General features: G+C 42.9%; 1 protein-coding gene across 1 annotated transcript in view; it reads right to left on the bottom strand.

The window, feature by feature from the left end:
• Positions 1-17,847, bottom strand: part of LOC130848766 (pregnancy-associated glycoprotein 2-like) — a 35,245-nt gene that overhangs the window by 11,020 nt on the left and 6,378 nt on the right. Inside the window, exons 7-9 of the mRNA XM_057727166.1 lie at positions 17,432-17,573; positions 17,248-17,346; positions 15,652-15,732 (exon numbers count right to left, since the gene is read on the bottom strand). Of these exons, the coding sequence (XP_057583149.1) occupies positions 15,652-15,732; positions 17,248-17,346; positions 17,432-17,573 (322 nt within the window). The remainder of the gene's footprint in view (positions 1-15,651; positions 15,733-17,247; positions 17,347-17,431; positions 17,574-17,847) is intronic.

Below are 17,847 nucleotides of genomic sequence, written 5' to 3'. Positions count from 1 at the left end.
GAAAAAAAAAAAAAAAAAAAAAAAGATTTCAATGAGCACAGCCTCTTGCATCTTCCCATACATAGAAAAATACTAGATTCTTTAACTTGATATGTGGCCACTTGGGTTCAAGTCCCAATCAGGGTTTTGGCCGGGTTGAATTCCCAGCCACTTGGGTTTGAGTCACAATCTGAGTTTAGCTGGGTTCGAGTCCCAGAAGGTCAGTTTTAGGCCTCAAAATTCCTGATAACTCTCAACTTTTAGGTTGTGAATATTTTTAAGTTTACAGGTTTACACTTCCAAAGTGGAACAAAAGACAAGTCTCAACATTTGGAATACTGACACCGATGGTGGACACTCCCCAAAAGATCCATCTGATGGAGGGGTTAAAACATTGCCACCTTTTGTCCACAGATTGTGGAGTGGACAATGACAGAGGGGAAATTTTACCCTGTAGAGCTAAATCAGACTCCATGTTGTATTTTTTTCTTTGACTTTAACCTTTGCTTTCCATTGTTTTAATCATACACAATGGCCTGCCTCAGGGAACCCTTTCCACTTGTGAAATTAACACATCCCCTCCTCCAAGGCTAGTCATTCCCAGGAGATGTTTTGCAAGACAGATAACCCTTTTTACTTTACTTCCCTGCCTCTCCCTCTCTGATTCTATAAAACAAACTGGCATCCAGAGCCCAATAAGATGGTTTTTTAGGAGACTTTATTCTGTCATCTTCATAGTTTGTCAGCTTTCTGAATGAAGTGATATTCCTTACCTCAATACCTCGTCTTTGATGCATTGGCCTGTCATGCCTTGAGTAGAGTGAGCTTGGACTCTGTAACATTTCACCCTTTTGTTTGGCATGTAAAGTACAAATGAAGGAGACATAGGCTTAGGTGAAAAAAAGACCTTGTTTCCTGAGTGGAGTAGGTTAGAAAATTGCAGGAAAAAAAAAGCAAAGGGAGGGGTTCACGCCTAACAGGCTGTTTGAGGAGAAAGACAATGGAAGGCAGTGGGACCTGTGGGAAGCAATTTTTCTCCCCCTCCCCAAATAAAATGTGTCATGCAGCAGGGCAAAACTGGTAGGTGACAGCTGCAGGCACTGAATCCCAGCTCCCTGCCCATTGCTGGCAAGTTTGATGATGAGGAACTGTTTGGGCATGGGGAATGCTGGGAGTTGTAGTTTAGGCAAAGAGAGAGAGAAACAGAGAGAGAGACAAAGGCAGAGACAGGGAGAGAGACAGAGAGACTGGGAGAGAGAAGGAGACGGGAGTTTTTGAGCCAATGAATGAGAGACTGAGTACAAGTGAAAGTCGGAGAGACTCCTTGGGCTCCTGAACTGAGAGAGCTGACATTAAGCCCTGAGAGTCCTGGAAGAGACCAAAGCAGAGAGGTGAGAGCAAGTAACTTCTCATGGGAGAGAGAGTGAAAGCCAGAAATCTCCAGCCAGCAGTTTGTGCAAGACCTGCCCTTTACCTTGAATTCCTGGGATTCAGCACCACCTGATCCCAGAGAAGCAAAAGTGAGTAGTGGGGTAACCTGAGGTCTTAATTTCATGCCCAGGAAGTGAACCTGGGTAGCCTGCATGGAAACTAGGCCTCCTAGGAACCAGACAAGCAAGGGCTAGAGGCTAGAAGGTAGTTTTCCCTGGCTCTTGCCCCCAGTGAGAAATGCATTTCTCACGCAGACTGAATGTATAAAAGCAGGTACAAAGTTTACTATTAGAGACATAGCATAACAACAAGTGGGAGAGCACACAGAGAAACAATTTGTTTAGTTAAGAAAGGAGCAAGGCAGGGATGCACACCCAGAGAGAAAGGGTGTGGGTATCCTCCTTAATGAGGAGCAGTGGAGTAAAGAGGCAGTTAAGTCATTTATATAGGGCAGTTTTTCCTGGTGTTTGTTAACTTTTGGCCAATTATCTGTTTTTTTTCCCCCCGCAGGTGACCTGTCCCAGGACCCTCCCCATCATGCGTGCACACCTCTTTTCCAAGATGCATTTCAGCCCAGAGTCCTATGGGAAAGCCTTAGCATGACATTATGGGGTGGCTCCTTTTTTACCTCCAAGGAGGCTTTCTGTGCATTTGTACTGTATCCCTTTTCTCAAGGGTGTGGATGATATGACCTCTTGATTGCTTAACAGCATTTAGCCCCTCTCTGCCCCTGCCAAAACAGTGTCCAGAATTCAGCTATTTACCCTATTCCTGTTATGGTTATGTATATGGAAGTGCAGATATCAAAATATAGACAGGTGTCTGGTAGTAAATATGTAGTCCTGGATCCAGTGTGTCTCTTCCCACAGGATAGGTAAAGAGGGGGCTGGTAATGGATGTCTGGCCTGGATCTCATCATCTTTTCTGCCCCCTGAGATGTAAACAAGAGGCCAGTTGTAAATGCCTAGCCTGGAGCCCATCTATCTCCTACCTCAGTACCTCACATGCCAGCTATGCTGGAGAGGACGCTGTGTCGATGTCTGCTTATTTTTGACTGACATGCCAAACCTGTATGCTTATACACATTCAAGAGCAGGTCCAGGACAACATTGTTAATCTCGTTACCCTTCTCCTTGACTCAGAGGTTTTTCTCCTTCATTCTTTTCTCCCTTCCTTCCATCCTTCCTTCCTTCCTTCCTTCCTTCCTTCCTTCCTTCCTTCCTTCCTTCCTTCCTTTCTTTCTTTCTTTCTTTTTTTCTTTCTTTCTTTCTATCTATCCTCTGTTAACCTCAGAAAATCTGTGTGACAACCAAGGTGTACTTTGTATTGCTTTTACTCCCCTCCCTCTGACCCTCACAAGCGCTGACCCTTTATTCCCAACTTATAGCTAGACCAACTGCTCGTCAGCATCAAGAATGTCTTCTTGATTTGGACTATTTGGAATGTCTTATGTGCCATTTCCTTGTAACAACTTTTTGGCACTAACAGCTAGTTGGGAGACTACCTTGGAAGGAGTCACATCTAATTATGTACATGCAAAATTTGACCATATTGTGTGGTTAATTGTGACTTAGGGGAATTTTGGATAGCTTGGGAGTTAGAGATGTCACTTCAGTCTTGTCTGAAGTGGGTCAGTCTGCCTCATTCCTAACCAAAACACCTATGGACCATATACTCCAGGAATGGGTAAGATTTGGACCACAGGAATTAAAAGAAAAAAACATAATAGATTATGTCATCAGGTTTGGCCATGATATGAGTTAAGAAATTTAAAATGGTGTGATGTACCCTATATTCAATTTTCATGGCACTGTATCCAGGCCATGGCTGCCCAAAGGAATTTAAGGCATGTATAGCTCAGAGGGATAACTCCAGGAAGGAGACAGAGGAGTGTTTAACTGACACACCCTACATGGCTATGGATCTTGAGCAATAGTGGATCCCTCCTCCCCTGAGGTTCAGGCCTTTTAGCTATGCATTTCCTAGCCCAGTTTGGCCCAAATCTCAGGCACAAAATTCAGGATAAAATGGCTGGTGCTCAGACACTGATGAACAACTTGTTCCAATTGGCTTATTTGGTTTTCAGTAATAGGGATATGGTGGAAAATGCTGAATGCATCCAGGGAAATATGCAAAAAGCCCATATCATGGCCATGGCTATATCTGCTCAGAGACCAGCAAAGAGGAAGCTGGCATTTCAGGGCCAATGTGGCCCTGGAAGATCACAAGGCCTATAGGTACCCATACGAGGCCAGTGAACCCTGTGCTGACAAAAGGATTGTATCAATGTGCCCCTTGCAAACAGCCAGGGCTTGGAAGAGGGAATGCCCCAGACACCAGAGAGTGATGGAGGCCACTTAGCCTTTGATTGTTTTGCAATCAGAAGACTGTGGGTGCCCAAGGCCTAAAGTGGCTCTGCCTAGAGATACCATATATATAACAAATATCGAGCCTCCAGTGGTCATTGATGTGGTTGGTTGCTTGATACAATTTCTTGTAAACATTGGTGCAACCTTCTCAGTCTTAACTAAAAGGATTGGAAAACTTAGCAGTCATAAGAAAAACATAATGGAGTAGTCAGAGAGGAGACTGAGGCACACTTTCCTGGAAACCCTTTTGTGAAAGATCAGTGGCAATCTGTTTTTACATTCCTTTCTGTTTGTTCCTGACTTTCCCATTCCTTTAATGGGAAGAGATTATTAACTAAGTTAGGGGTCACTCTGTTTCTTGAGGGGCAAGGGGAACACCCTTATCACCAAATGGTTCTAAAAAAATGCAATAAGGATTGGATAAACTCTTGAAGCTAAAACAGAAGGCTTAGTAACAACCCTGGAATGTGGAATATCAAGGTTCTAGGCTTGGCTAAAGATATCCAGCCAGTGATTATTAAGTCAATAGGTTTCTATAATGTCTAAACATGAGGTACAGATAATTTTTTTTTATCCCAAAGCATTTTATTTTATTTTTAAGCTCTTTATTAGAATATAATTTCTTCACACTGTTGTGCCAGTTTTTGCTGTACAACAAAGTGAATCAGCTTTATTTATATGTGTATCTCCATATGCCCTCCCTCTTGTCACTCCTTCCCACCTTCCCTATCACAGCCCTCTAAGTCATAATCCAACATCTATTTGATCTCCCTTTGTTATGCAGCAGCTTCACACCTGGTATATATTTTATATTTCATAATGTATATATGTTAATACTATTCTCTCACTTCATCCCAGCTTCCCCTTTGCCCCCCTCCCCTGCCCCTTGTCTTGAAGTCCATTCTCTACATTAGCACCTTTATTCTTGCCCTGTCACTGGGTTCACTTGAACTGTTTTTTCAGATTCCATATATATGAGTTAGCTGAAAATATTTGTTTTTCTCTTTCTGGCTTACAATGCTATGTATGACAGACTCTAGGTCCATTCACCCCACTGCAAATAACTTACTTTCATTCCTTCTTATAGCTGGGTAATATTCCATTGTATATATGTGTCACATCTTCTTTATGCAGTCATGTGTTGATGGGCATTTACATTGCTTCAATGTCCTGACTATTGTAAATAGTGCTGTAGTGAACATTGTGATACATGTATCTTTTTGGATTATGGCTTTTTTCAGGGTATATGCCCACAAGTGGGATTGCTGTGTCACATGGTAATTTTATTTTTAGTGTTTTAAGGAACCTCCATAGTGTTTTCTAAAGTGGCTGTACCAATTTACATCCCCATCAGCAGTACAAGAGGCTTCCCTTTTCTGCACATCCACTCCAGCTTTTAGTACTTCTAATTATTTGATGATTGCCTTTCTGACTGGTGTGAGGTGATACCTCATTGTGATTTGGACCTGCATTTCTTTAATGATTAGTGCTGTTGAGCATCTTTTCATGTGTTTGTTAGCCATCTGCATGTCTTCTTTGGTGAAACATCTATTCAGGTCTTTTGCCCATTTTTGGACTGGGTTATTTGCTTTTTTGATATTAAGCTGCCTGGGCTGCTTATATATTTTGGAGTTTAATTCTTTGTTGGTTGCTTCATTGGCAAATATTTTCTACCATTCTGAGGGTTGTCTTCTTGTCTTGTTTATGGTTTCTCTTGGTATGCAAATACTTTTAAGTTTCATTGGGTCCCATTTGTTTATTCTTGATTTTATTTCCATTAACTAAGACGGTGGATACAAAAGTGTCTTGCTTTTATTTATGTCATAGAGTGTTCTGTCTATGTTTTCCTCTGAGTTCTATATTGTCTAGCTTTAGATTTAGGTCTTTAATCCATTTTGAGTTTATTTTTGTGTATGGTGTCAGGAAGTGTTCTAAGTTCATTCTTTTACATGTAGCTGTCCAATTTTCCCAGAACCACTTATTGAATAGGCTGTCTTTTTTCCATTATATTTCTGCCTCCTTTGTCAAAAATAAGGTGCCCACGTGTACATGGGTTTACCTGTTGGCTCACTATTCTTTTCCATTGATATATGCTTCTGTTTTTATGCCAGTACCGTACTGTCTTCATCACTGAAGCCCTGTCATATAAGGTGAAGTCAGGGAGTGTGCTTCCACCAGCTCCATTTTCCATCTCAAGATTGCTTTAGGAATTTAGGGTCTTTTGTGTTTTCATAAAAATCTTAAAATTTCTTGCTCTAGTTCTGTAAAAAATGACATTCTTAATTTGATAGGGATTGTGTTGAATCTGTCAATTGCTTTGGGGTGAATATTAATTTTCACAATGTTGATTCTTCCAATCCAAGATCATGGCATGTCCCTCAGTCTCTTTGTATCATCTTGATTTCTTTCATCAGTGTCTTATAGTTTTCTGCATACAGCTCTTTTACCCCTTTCATCAGGTTTATTAGTAGGTATTGTATTCCTTTTGTTGTGATGGTAAATGGGAATGTTTCCTTAATTTCTCTGTCTGCTGTTTCATTGTTAGTGTATAGCAATACAAGAGATTCCTGTGCTTTAATTTTGTATCCTGCTACTTTAGTAAATTAATAGATTAGTGCTAACAGTTTTCTGGTAACGTCTTTAGGGTTTTCTACGTATAATACCAAGACATCTGCAAGGAGTGACAATTTTACTTTTTTTTCAATTTGGATTCCTTTTATCTCATTTTCTTCTCTGATTGCTGTGACTAAAACTTCCAGAAATACGTTGAATAATAGTGGTGAGAGTTGGCATCCTTGTCTTTTTCCTGTTCTTAGAGGGAATGCGTTCAGTTTTTCACCATTTTGAATGCTGTCTTTTTTTTTTTTTTTTTTTGTCATTTATCGGTTTTATTATGTTGAGGTAAATTCCTTCTATGCCCACTTTCTGGAAAGTTTTTGTCATGAATGCTTGTTGAATTTTGTCAAATATTTTTTTCTCTATTGAGATTATCATATGTTTTTTTATCCTTCAATTTGTTAATATGATGTACCTCTGATTGATTTGCATATATTGAAAAATCCTTGCATTCCAGGGAGAAACCCCACTTGATCATGGTGTATGATCTTTTTATGTGCTGTTGGATTCTGTTTGCTAGAATTTTGTTGAGGATTTTTGCATCTATATTCATCAGTGATATTGGCCTGTAATTTTCTTTTTTTGCAACATCATTGCCTGGTTTTGGTATCAGGGTGATGGTGGCCTTGTAGAATGAGTTTGGGAGTGTTCCTCTTTCTGCTATATTTTGGAAGAGTTTGAGAAGCATAGGTGTTAGCTCTTCTCTAAATGTTTGATAGAATTCACCTGTGAAGCCATCTGGCCCTGGGCTTTTGTTTGTTGGGAGGTTTTAAGTCACAATCTCAATTTCAGTACTTATGACTGGTCTGTGCATATTTTCCATTTCTTCCTGTTTCAGCCTTGGAAGATTGTACTTTTTAAAGAATTTATCCATTTCTTCCAGGTCTCTGTTTTCTGACTGTGTGTCAAGCCAGGGAGGATAAATAAAGCAGGTTTTGAGTCCATCTGATTTTCTCTCATATTTGGTTCTGTGATGGGATCCCTGATTAAGGCCATGATCCAATTGAGAAGCTGTGCTTCATGGGGTTTCTTCTGAGGGAGATTGTCCAGCTCTGTTAAGGGGCTGATCCTCGCAGGAAGATCATATCCAGCAGCCATCTCTCTTAACAAGGAGAGAAAATGAGGGTTCCAGCGCCAAGTTGACCTAGGACAAGGGCTGTGGATTTAGCCAGCCATAGCTTGGGGCCTAATTATCTGGCTGTGAAAGCCCTGGTGACAATGAAGTTCCCTATCAACCTTGAAATACCCTCTGCTACCTTCCAAGTTTGAGTTTCCTAAGCTTTGGTATTGCCCTTGCTTCTCTGTATGGTCCAACTGCCAGAGTGTGGTCCTGAGACTTCCTTGGGGCTCTTTGGGTCTGCTTCAGTGAGGGTTTAGTTTATTGTTCTTCTGCAGACACAGCTGTGTGGGGAGAGGGAGGCTTTGATAGTGGCTCCTCTCCCTGCATATGACTCCACAGTAGTGCCTTGCTTGGATCACAGAAGCCCCAAGGATGATGCCAAATGTGCCATGATGCTGGCAGCCATGGGTATAGGCAATCTGGCCCTAGTGTAATTCTTTACTGGTAGCTGGCACAAGGCGCCTGGTGAGCAACCCTTGGGGGCTTTTTGTATTACTCTGTGACCAGCAGAGCTTCCTTTATTGTCTGTCTATAGGCACTGGTTTGTGGGGAGAGAGGGGGTAAAACATTGGCTCCTTCTCCTGCATGTGAGCCAGAAGTAGTGCCCTGTATGTGTCACGGGAGTGCTGGCAGCACCAGCAGTGCCAATTGCATAGGGAAGCTTGTGGGCTCAGGTGTAATAGGAATGTCTCCAGAAATGTCCTTCTCTGTGACCTTCTTCTGGCTCTCAGCAGCAGGCACACCAGGCCATCCCTCCACCCCTGGAGTGTTTTTCTATCCCTTAACAACTGTTATAGCTAGGCTCAGAGGGGGCCTCCCTGTGTTCATTGCAGGTGCTGAAAGAGAGGCTGCAACAGTGGCTCCTTCCCCTGCATGTGAGTCAGCAATAATGCCATTCTTGGTTCATGGGCAGGCTGGAAGCAGCAGCAACAATTACAAAGGGTAACCAGTGGGCTTGGGTGTACCAGGGATGTCTTCAGAGATGTCTTTCTCTGTGGACTTCTTCTGGCTCTCGGCTGCAGGTACACCAAGCCAGCCCCACCGGGGACTTTTTATATCCCTTGTTGACTGTGTCATCCAGGTCCAAAGGGGGCCTCCCTTTGTTTCTTGCAGGTGCTGAAAGAGAGGTTACAATAGTGGCTCCTCCCTGCTGCGTGTGATTCAGCAGTAGCACGCCACCACCATAGCAACCCCACTTTCTGTGGTGGGCATTCTCCCTGTGGATTTCTTCCCTCCTGTCCCCGCAGTCCATCTCCGCACAGCCAACAAGATCTCCAGTTCCCACATTCCAGCTCACAGACCCCTGTACAGCTGTGAATCCACCTCTCAATCGGGACATGAAAAGCCATGGTACGGACCCTCTGTGTGTTTCTCAATCTTTGCTGTCTGCTACAGATAGGCCACTTCACCCTCTTTGAACAGTCCCAAATCAAATTTCCCATTGGAGAGGGGATTTCCCTGTCAGATTAGGGGTGTTTCCCCCAATTTAGCAATCTCTCCTCTGTTTCAGCTCCCCCAACCCAAGGGTATAAGACTCGTCCCTTTCCTTTCATCCACTCCTCTTTCTCCTCCCCTCCCCCTTTTTTCCTACCCAGCTATGTCAGGATCTTTGCAGTCCTTTCTGGTGTCCAAGGTCTTCTGCCTGTGTTCAGCCACTTTTCTGTGGGAATTATTGCATCTTTTGATGTATTCCTGATGCAGTAGAATTCCAGTTTATTACACAAAGATATAACTCAGGAACAGCCAGATGGAAGAGATGCATGAAGAAAATATGTCGGATGGGATACAAAGATTTGATGCTCTTTCTAGTTGTGCTAATCTCCCCACATTTCAAGGTACAGATTTCTTAAACCTAGGTAAGATCCTCAAATATGATTGTAAATAGATTACCAAAATAAGAAGCCACTGGTCTCACTAAGATGACCATATCAGATATTCAGGGCCTGATAGGAATTTTGATTGAGGCCTTGTCCCCAAAGCTAAATGAGGGAAAGTAAAATATTCCAACATAGGTGAATTGGTGTGTCAGGCTTTCAATATCATTGAGGAAACCAATGAATTCTTTGGAAAAGAAAACAAAACTGTCCTTGTTTTGCAAATGTAGTCTTTATAGGACCAGATGTGTTTCTCCAGATGTAATCCAAATCCCACCAATCCTTTACCATTCAATCCAACTTCTTGAAACTGATAGGTTTGTATTGCCAAAAATCAATTGGGAAAACGGTTCTGTTTAATTGACATAAAGGAAATTAAGTACTTATATAAATATGCAGAAATAGAAAATACTCTAGTCAGAATGTGTTTTAGGTTCATGTCATCTGGAATATATTCAGTACTAAAGTGATGTGTGGCATTGAAGGTGGCTTAAACTTGTTGGTTTGGTTAATATAGATGTATCTTTAGAATCATCCATGTTGAGTATAATACTTTTGTTGTACCTAGCTTTATAGAGGTCAAATAAACCTTATTCTTTTGTAAATTTGTAAACCAGAAGTAACTATGGAAACAAAATAAGGAAAGTAAGAAATATTCATCCAGTAAAAAAAAGGTGTGAGGAATGAGGAAAATAGTAATGAAAAGAGTTGTGTATGATCAGGGTTTTCTAAGAATGGAGTAAATTTAGTTTGGTAAGTGGATTTTATTGGAAGTGGATGGGTGAAGACTGAATTTGGTATCTCCCTCAAAAGTTTTCTTGATATGCAGCTTTTAACAACAGATAGTATGAGAGTTTCTGCCTTCAAGTGATCTGAATTTGCTTTTGAGATCTTTTGTAACTTTGTTTGCAAAATAAGTATTGTCTCATAGTGACCCATGAACATATTCGACTAAGTGTTTTAAAAATTTTGACAAGCTTCACAAATATCAAATTTTAATTAAGTTTCTTTTGATTTCCAGTTAACTGTGGGGTGCTTCAGAGGGCCCCTGAGACATCATAAAGAGCAATACTTAACTAGGGTTATTTGGTATGTTAGTTGTAATCATTCATAATTCTCGTTATTGTAAACAAGTTTATTGATTATCATGTAAAGAGAAGCTTAACCATGCTTTTTAAATATTCTGTCATGTATAGATATTTTTGCACTCTGATGCTGGTAATAAAAGTGCTTCTTTATTAAGAAGATTCATGGACAGGCTATGGAAGCAATTACAATAGTTCCACAGCAAGATGATGGCTATGTGAAGATTCCAGCTTATACTGACTTAAAACAAGGAGCTGTCCTGTCCTGGGAGCCCCTAGATCAGGCACCTAGGGATTTGTACTCCCTGACAGGCATGGTGGATGCCCCTACTCAGCCATGAAACAGTTATAGGAGGTGGATTATTTCCCTTCTGCTTCCCATAAGGATATGGAAGTAGGGACTTCCCTTGTGGCCCAGAAGTTAAGAGTCTGCCTACCAATGCCAGGGACATGGGTTCAATCTCTGGTCTGGGAAGATCCCACATGCTGTGGAGCAACTGAGCCCATGGGCCACAACTACTGAGTCTGTGCTCTAGAGCCCATGAGCCACAACTACTAAGGCATTTGCCAAAACTACTGAAGTCCATGAGCTTAGAGCCTGTGGTACACAACAATGGAAACCACACTGCAATGAGAAGCCTGCGCACTTCAACAAAGTGTAGCCACCTCTTCCACAATAATAGAAATTCTGTGCACAGCAACAGATACCCAGTGCATCCAATAAATAAATAAATAAATAAATAAATAAATAAATAAATGTATATAAAAAAGAATATGGGAGTTACATCTCTGAGAGGGGCATGAAACAGGAGGGAACTAGACCAGGCACAAGCTTTGAAAGAATGACACAGCCAGAGGACATGACATAAACTGAGTTGAGCTAAATGGGTCTAAGCTGTTGCAAAAGTCAATTTGCTCCAGACAATAAGCCTCAGTCATACAATCATAAGAATCAAAAAGTGGGTGGTGGCCCAATTCCTGGAAATCATTGCCCCTTCCTGAAATAGCTGGAATACTCCTCCCATTCATTAGTCTATGAAATTACCTACCGCTATAAAAGTTGACAACCCCATACCTGCTGGCTTCCTCACCTTCTGAGATGTCACATAGACTGTGGGGTGTATTTCTGTGTAAATAAATCCACTTCTTACCCTTTTAATTTGTCTCTCATTGAATTATTTCTGTGATGAGATACAAGAACCTGAGTGTAATTAAGTCATGAAACCAGGTGTATGATCTCAGTTGGAAGACCTTGGATTTGGGCTGGATTTGAGTCCCAGCCCCCTCGGTTCCATCCTAATATGAGGTGCATGGTTTTGATTTTAGCATCGCATCAAATTGATTGAAAGAAATTAAATATGTAAACAGCTGTGACTGGGACATTCCTGGTGGTGCAGATGAGAAGACTCCATGCTCCCAGAGTAGGAGGCCTGGGTTCCATCCCTATAGAGGGAAGTAGATCCCACATGTCATAACTAATAGTTCATATGCCACAACTAAGGATATTGCCTGCAGCAACTGAAGAGCCAACATGATGCAACTATGACCCAGTGAAGCCAAATAAATGTACAAATTTTTTCCTAAAAAAGCCCGAATGATATTCCTTTGTATGTCTCTACCACATTTTATTATCCATTCAACTGTGTATGGATTTAAGTTGCTTCTACATTTTGGCTATTGTGAATGATGCTGTAATATACATGACAGGACGAACATCTCTTTGAGATCGTGATTTTAAGGTTTTGGAATACATACCCAGTAGTGGAGTTGCTGGATCAAATCATAATTCTCTTTTTATGTTTTTTAGGAATCTGCATTATGTTCTCTAGGGGCTACACCATTTTTCATCACCACCAACAGTGTACAGGGTTCCATATCCTTGTCAACACTTATCTTTTGTTTTTTGACAATGACCACCCTAAAGAGTGTGAGACAGTATCTTATTGTCATTTGATTTGCATTTTCTTGATGATTAGTGAGGGACAAGCTATCCTTATCTCATTTACAGAATAGGAAACATGTCCAGAAATGAACTTATGAAAGTCATATAACTGGTAGGTGTCAGAGGTGGGTTCTGAATTCAGGCAGAAAAGCTCCAGGATGTACCTACATGGTGAATATGCTGCACTGTCTTCCATGTGCTTAGCAAACCTGGGCTCATGCTGCCTTGTATTCTGTTCTTTTCTCTGAAGGTCATATTGGAACAATTTCTCCTCACATTAAATATTCTCCTCAAACACAATTTGAAGGCAGTTGTCTGCATGATGACCTATCTATGCTGTGGACACTTTATGTTTAATGGGCCTTTGGATATCCCAGATTTTCCATTTTTTAAGAGGAACTGATGACTCTATCCTTGCTTATTTATGTCTTTGGGTGTTTCTGATCATCACTTTAGCATAAACCTTAGTAGCAAAATTGCTGAGATAAAGACCATGCATATTTTAAGCAGGAGTCATCTCCAGAAAGATTGTACCAATCTACACTCTTTCAAGAAGAGTTGTGATCTATGTTGCTCCTGTTTTTCTTCTACGTTTTCTCTCACCAGTGGCTATATATGTCTCTGTCTGCAATGGGTAAAGGATAAAAGTGGATGGTGGGGGACGACTGTTGCTTTGAATATCAGACTTTGGGACTTCCCTGGTTGTCCAGTAGTTAAGACTCCTCACTTCAAAAGCAGAAGAAGCAGGTTTCACCTCTGTCGGTTAAATAAGATTCCACATAGTGTGTGGTGTGGCCAAAAAAATAATTTTGATTAAGATCAGAATGTATCCTCATGTTGGGAGAATAGGCTATAAATATAGAGTCTCAGAAACAGTGGGCTCATTAACAGACACAGGTCCAGCCTCAACCTTAGGCTCATTCAGGGAAGCTAAACCTGACATTTTCTGATTGATATCATCCAATAAGCCATGCTTACACCATATGTCTCACAAAAGGAATGCAGCAGTGTGTTCTAGTGGAAGTATCTATTAATTCATCCATTCAATTATGCAACATGTATTTATTGAGGGCCTACAATGTGCCTATTACCAGTCCTGGGGCCAGAAGTTTGGAGTAGACTTCCTTCATCTCTATCAGGGGGTCATGCCCTGCAGGGGCTCATGGGGAGACAGTGAAATAGCAATATGTAATTAACCACAGCTATTACTCGTACTCTCATCGGTGGTTTCTTACCAACAGAGAGACATCACTTATGGTTCCATGAAGAGCACTTGGAAAATGAGTTTGAGAAAATATTCACATCAGTCTCCATGAAGCCTAGATCATGATATTTACTATTAAAAAATTACTGGTTCTGCTCTCACCTTTCCTCCTTTTAACAGCTCTGCCACTGGTCCTCTTTCAATCCCCTCAAGCCTATCATAATCCAATGCCATCCCATAGGGATGAGGCACACGTAACCAAGGACATATGGCAGAACAACACACACAAGGTAGAGGTAAGGCTTAGGGTAGGGTTGTGTTTCAGGGTGGGGTGGCAAGACTGAAATAAATGCCCCCCTTGCTCTAACTCAGGCTTTCCATGGCTCCCTGAAGAGGAAGGCCCTCACTCCTCTGGCCTCCTACAGACACCTCTCTGTTATCTCCATCTGGACCTCCCCATTGGGGGCTGTCTCTTTATCTGTCTCCCTGAATCAGTGGAGGGTTCCTAACACAACCCTCTATCCCTGGGGTACACCACAGCACGTGCCACATAGTAGGTGTTCAGTCAATTTGTTGATGAGGATGAGAAGATGAAGATGGAAGGAAGACATTCTTTCAGTGGTGTTTGTCTTGCCTGAGTAAAGGCCCATATTATGCATTGTGTTGTGGTGTGTTTGCCACCTTATATAGTCTTTCCAGTTCCTTGTCTTATCTGGGTCTCCTTCTACCTTTGACCCTGCTGTCCACAGCCTGGACCTCTGCATACAGTCTCCATGTGGGAAGAAGTGATGCTTCTATTCCAAATGTGTCAGATAATGTCAGCTTGATCCAAATGATTTGTAGCTCTGCCCCTAGAGGATGCTCAGAAAGGCTGAAGGCTTTGTGCACACTGTGTCCCCGTTTACATGAGTGGCATCCTCCCCTATAGCATTGGAGGCCAAAGGAAGAGACATCCCAGGACCTGGAGGGTTGGGGCTGGGTCAGGGATTCACATGGCCTGTCTCATGGGAAGTGGGATTGGAAAGGACACTGCAGGTGTGGGTGCCAGGGAGCTGGTGCTTGGAGTGTGGGGACAAGGGGAACTATCTCAGGTTGAAGGGTCTCATCTGGAAATACCCTGCAGGAGAAGGGCACTGCCAAAGATCCTCTGAGATGGGAAGAATAGAACCTATTTTTATTACCCCTTATCATCCCTATGAGTGAGGGTGTGGTGGAGTTGGCTGTGCCATCACCTTGTCTTCCATGGTGTAAAACATTCCCCTGCCACTTCCTTTGGGGCTGCCTCTCCTCAGCTCCAGTCCCGTGATACCAGAGGAAACTGTCAATCACATTGAGAATGGACAATTAACCAAGTAGAGCCAATTATAATACTCCATGCCCCCAGGCAGGATGGATTTTCTAGGGCTGGACACATACATGAGGTGGATCAATCAGAGCCCTGTTTGGTACCTTGATTTTTTTCTGAACTTCTTTCCTTATGGGTTAGACCCCTTGGGGACATATGTGTAGAAGCCTTAAGGGAGAAACCTGTGAGACTAAGAGAATCAAAGCTGAGAGAAGGGAAAGCAAGAGGGAGAGAAATAGTGAGCTGATTACTTCTGATTTCTTGGGTCCATTCACTGAGATATGTGCATCTGCTCTGGTGTCTGTGTCCTGGATCCCCAGTATCCTTCCAATAAATCTCCCCTCTCCTTGAAGTCAGTTGGAATTGGGCTCCTCTCACTAGTAGTTCACACGAGTTTCTAGATCCTGCCGGATTATGAAGCATCTCCCCAACCCAGAATGAGGCACCTATTCGTATTAGCAGCATTGGGAATAGACTCCTTTATTCTTTACTGAGACTAGGGCTTTGCAGAGCAGCAAACATAGTCCATCACCGTCCCTGGGTGGGAGGGCCCTATGTGTGAGTGAGTGTGTGCTTGAAGTGGGCCTTATTGATTCCTGAAGCAGCCCCAGCATTTACACTGCAGGAGCCAGGCCAATCCTGTTGTTTCCCCGATCATAAATGGAGAAATACAGCCTCAGGAAGACTTGGCCCAGGATCCAGAACTCTGGCTTCTTTGAATAGCCCATGTCCCCTCGAAATGTGCTGAGGCAGCGGCCCTTGCGATTCTGAGGGAGACGACAATACACCACAGTCACCATTAGCCCTAACCTGCCACCCCCCTCATTATCCAGTGGCAGCAACTTTTGAATTCTATGTCCCCTCTTTAGTAAGAACCAAGTGGCTCTCTTGGAAGCTGAGGAAGGGTTGTGCACATCCAAGAACAAGAAAGGCCAAGACATGTGGTTTCCCTGATGAAGGAGCATAGGAGAGGGAATGATTGGAGTTTGGGATTAGCTGATGCAAGCTACTATATAGAGGGTGGATAAAAAATAAGGTCCTCCTGTATACCACAGGGAAATATAGTCAATATCGCATGACAAACCATAACGGAAAAGAATAGGTAAATGAATATATATCAATATACCTATATCTATATCTATATCTATATATATAACTGAGTCATTTTGCTGTACAGCAGAAAGTATCTCAACATTGTAAATCAAGTATAGTTTGAAATGATCAAAAAAAAAAAAAAGTAAAACAAGAATGGCTCCTAGTTCTCCTGTTTCTTTCCTTCTGACTCATGCTTTCTGTTTTCTCTGCAGAGAATGCCTTTTCTTCCCCCACTTTCCACACCCTTTTCTTTAAAACTGTGCTCAGCCCCCCTAGGAAGACTTCCTGGACCCATGCTTACTGTCCCTGGACACTTAAGTTTGGGTTGGGAGACTTACCCTGATTCTCTCTTTCTCTGTAGCCCTCATTACCCCTAATCTGGCTGCTGCACTTCTTGGCACATCTCCCAAAGGTTCTATTTGCATGGAGTCTACAGTAGATTTGCCTCAGTTCAAGCAGGCCTCCTCATGCCTCCATGAGGCTGGGGGTTTCAAATTACTGAAATTCCCTGTCTTCCTCACAGCCTGCTTTGAGCCCATTAGCCTCCTCTGAACTTCCACAAGGAGCTGACATTAACCCTCAACCGTGTGCTGGGGCTGCTGCAGTCACTGGGCACCATTCACTCACATGTGAGCATCCAACTTTCCCACAGAGGGGTCTGGTAGCCCAACTCACAGAGGGTAAACTAGGGCTTAGCAAGCAGAAGTTGCAGCTGAGGACTAGGGGAACCATGTAATTGATCATCCACCAGGACACTTTCAAGATGGGAAGTGAGACTGTTCATCATTACTGTGGGACAACACACTGAGACTGTCCCCTGCCAGCGCCACTTGTCACTGGGTCCATTTCAGGGATTGTTGAGCTGACTTTCTATGTTCATCCATCTGAGGGCTCTGGTGGAACTGAAGCTCTTTGAGGGCCGAAGCACTTAGTGTTCCCCTCTCCTTGTGCCTCACACCATGCCAGCATGGGGTGGTGTCTCCATTTATTCCAGGATGATGGATGTCCCAGACAGCCCTCTACTCTCAAGTGATTAGATTTTTGGGAGGCACTGGACCAACCACAGGGGCTCAGCAGCATCTGTAGGGATGTGGCTTGCCCTGCAGATGTTCCCCTCCCCTTGCAGCAGCCCAAGGGTTCCTGCCAGTCCAAGATTTGAGAACCAGCCCCCAGGGCTGGCCCCTCACCTTCCGAATGTAGGCCTGAGCAGGCACTGGATATTCATTGCCACTGATGTTGAGAGTGAAGGTAGGCAGTTGAGTGATGGAGCTACATGGAACCTCGTACTGTAAAAGAAGCAGAGAGAGGTTGGCCCAGTTGATCCCTGGTGTGTGGTGAGTCCCAGAGTGACCCTGCCACATGTCCCTTCACCTCTCGATCTGAAGGTGTGGCATTGATGAGATTGTGGATGGTGGTGACAGGTCTAGCTGGGCCAAGCAGCAATGTGGTCCCAGTATCCAGAATGGCCTGGCAGCCATTGAAACAACTAACAGCCACTCCATCCATGGTAATGCTGAAAAACAGTGGGAGAAAGTGGGAATCAGGATTATTCTGATGTCTCACACCATGACTGACCTTCTTCCCCTGACTATCTCCAGAACAACCCTTCAGCTCCTGCCCTGACTCTGTTTTCCTTTGCTTTCGTCACATAGCCTTCTTTGACTTCCTTTCAGTTTTTGAATGCACCAGCGTTTTTTTTTTTTTTTTGCCTGAGGGCCTTGCCTTGTGCTGGTCGCCCTTCCTAAAAGACCCCCACCCATTTACCTAGCTAATTTCTCCTCCTCTTC

The sequence above is a fragment of the Hippopotamus amphibius genome, chromosome 3 (assembly GCF_030028045.1).
Source record: "Hippopotamus amphibius kiboko isolate mHipAmp2 chromosome 3, mHipAmp2.hap2, whole genome shotgun sequence".
Taxonomy (NCBI): Eukaryota; Metazoa; Chordata; class Mammalia; order Artiodactyla; family Hippopotamidae; genus Hippopotamus; species Hippopotamus amphibius.
Note: the sequence above shows the minus strand (reverse complement) of the source record. Positions and strands in the feature narration are given on the sequence as shown.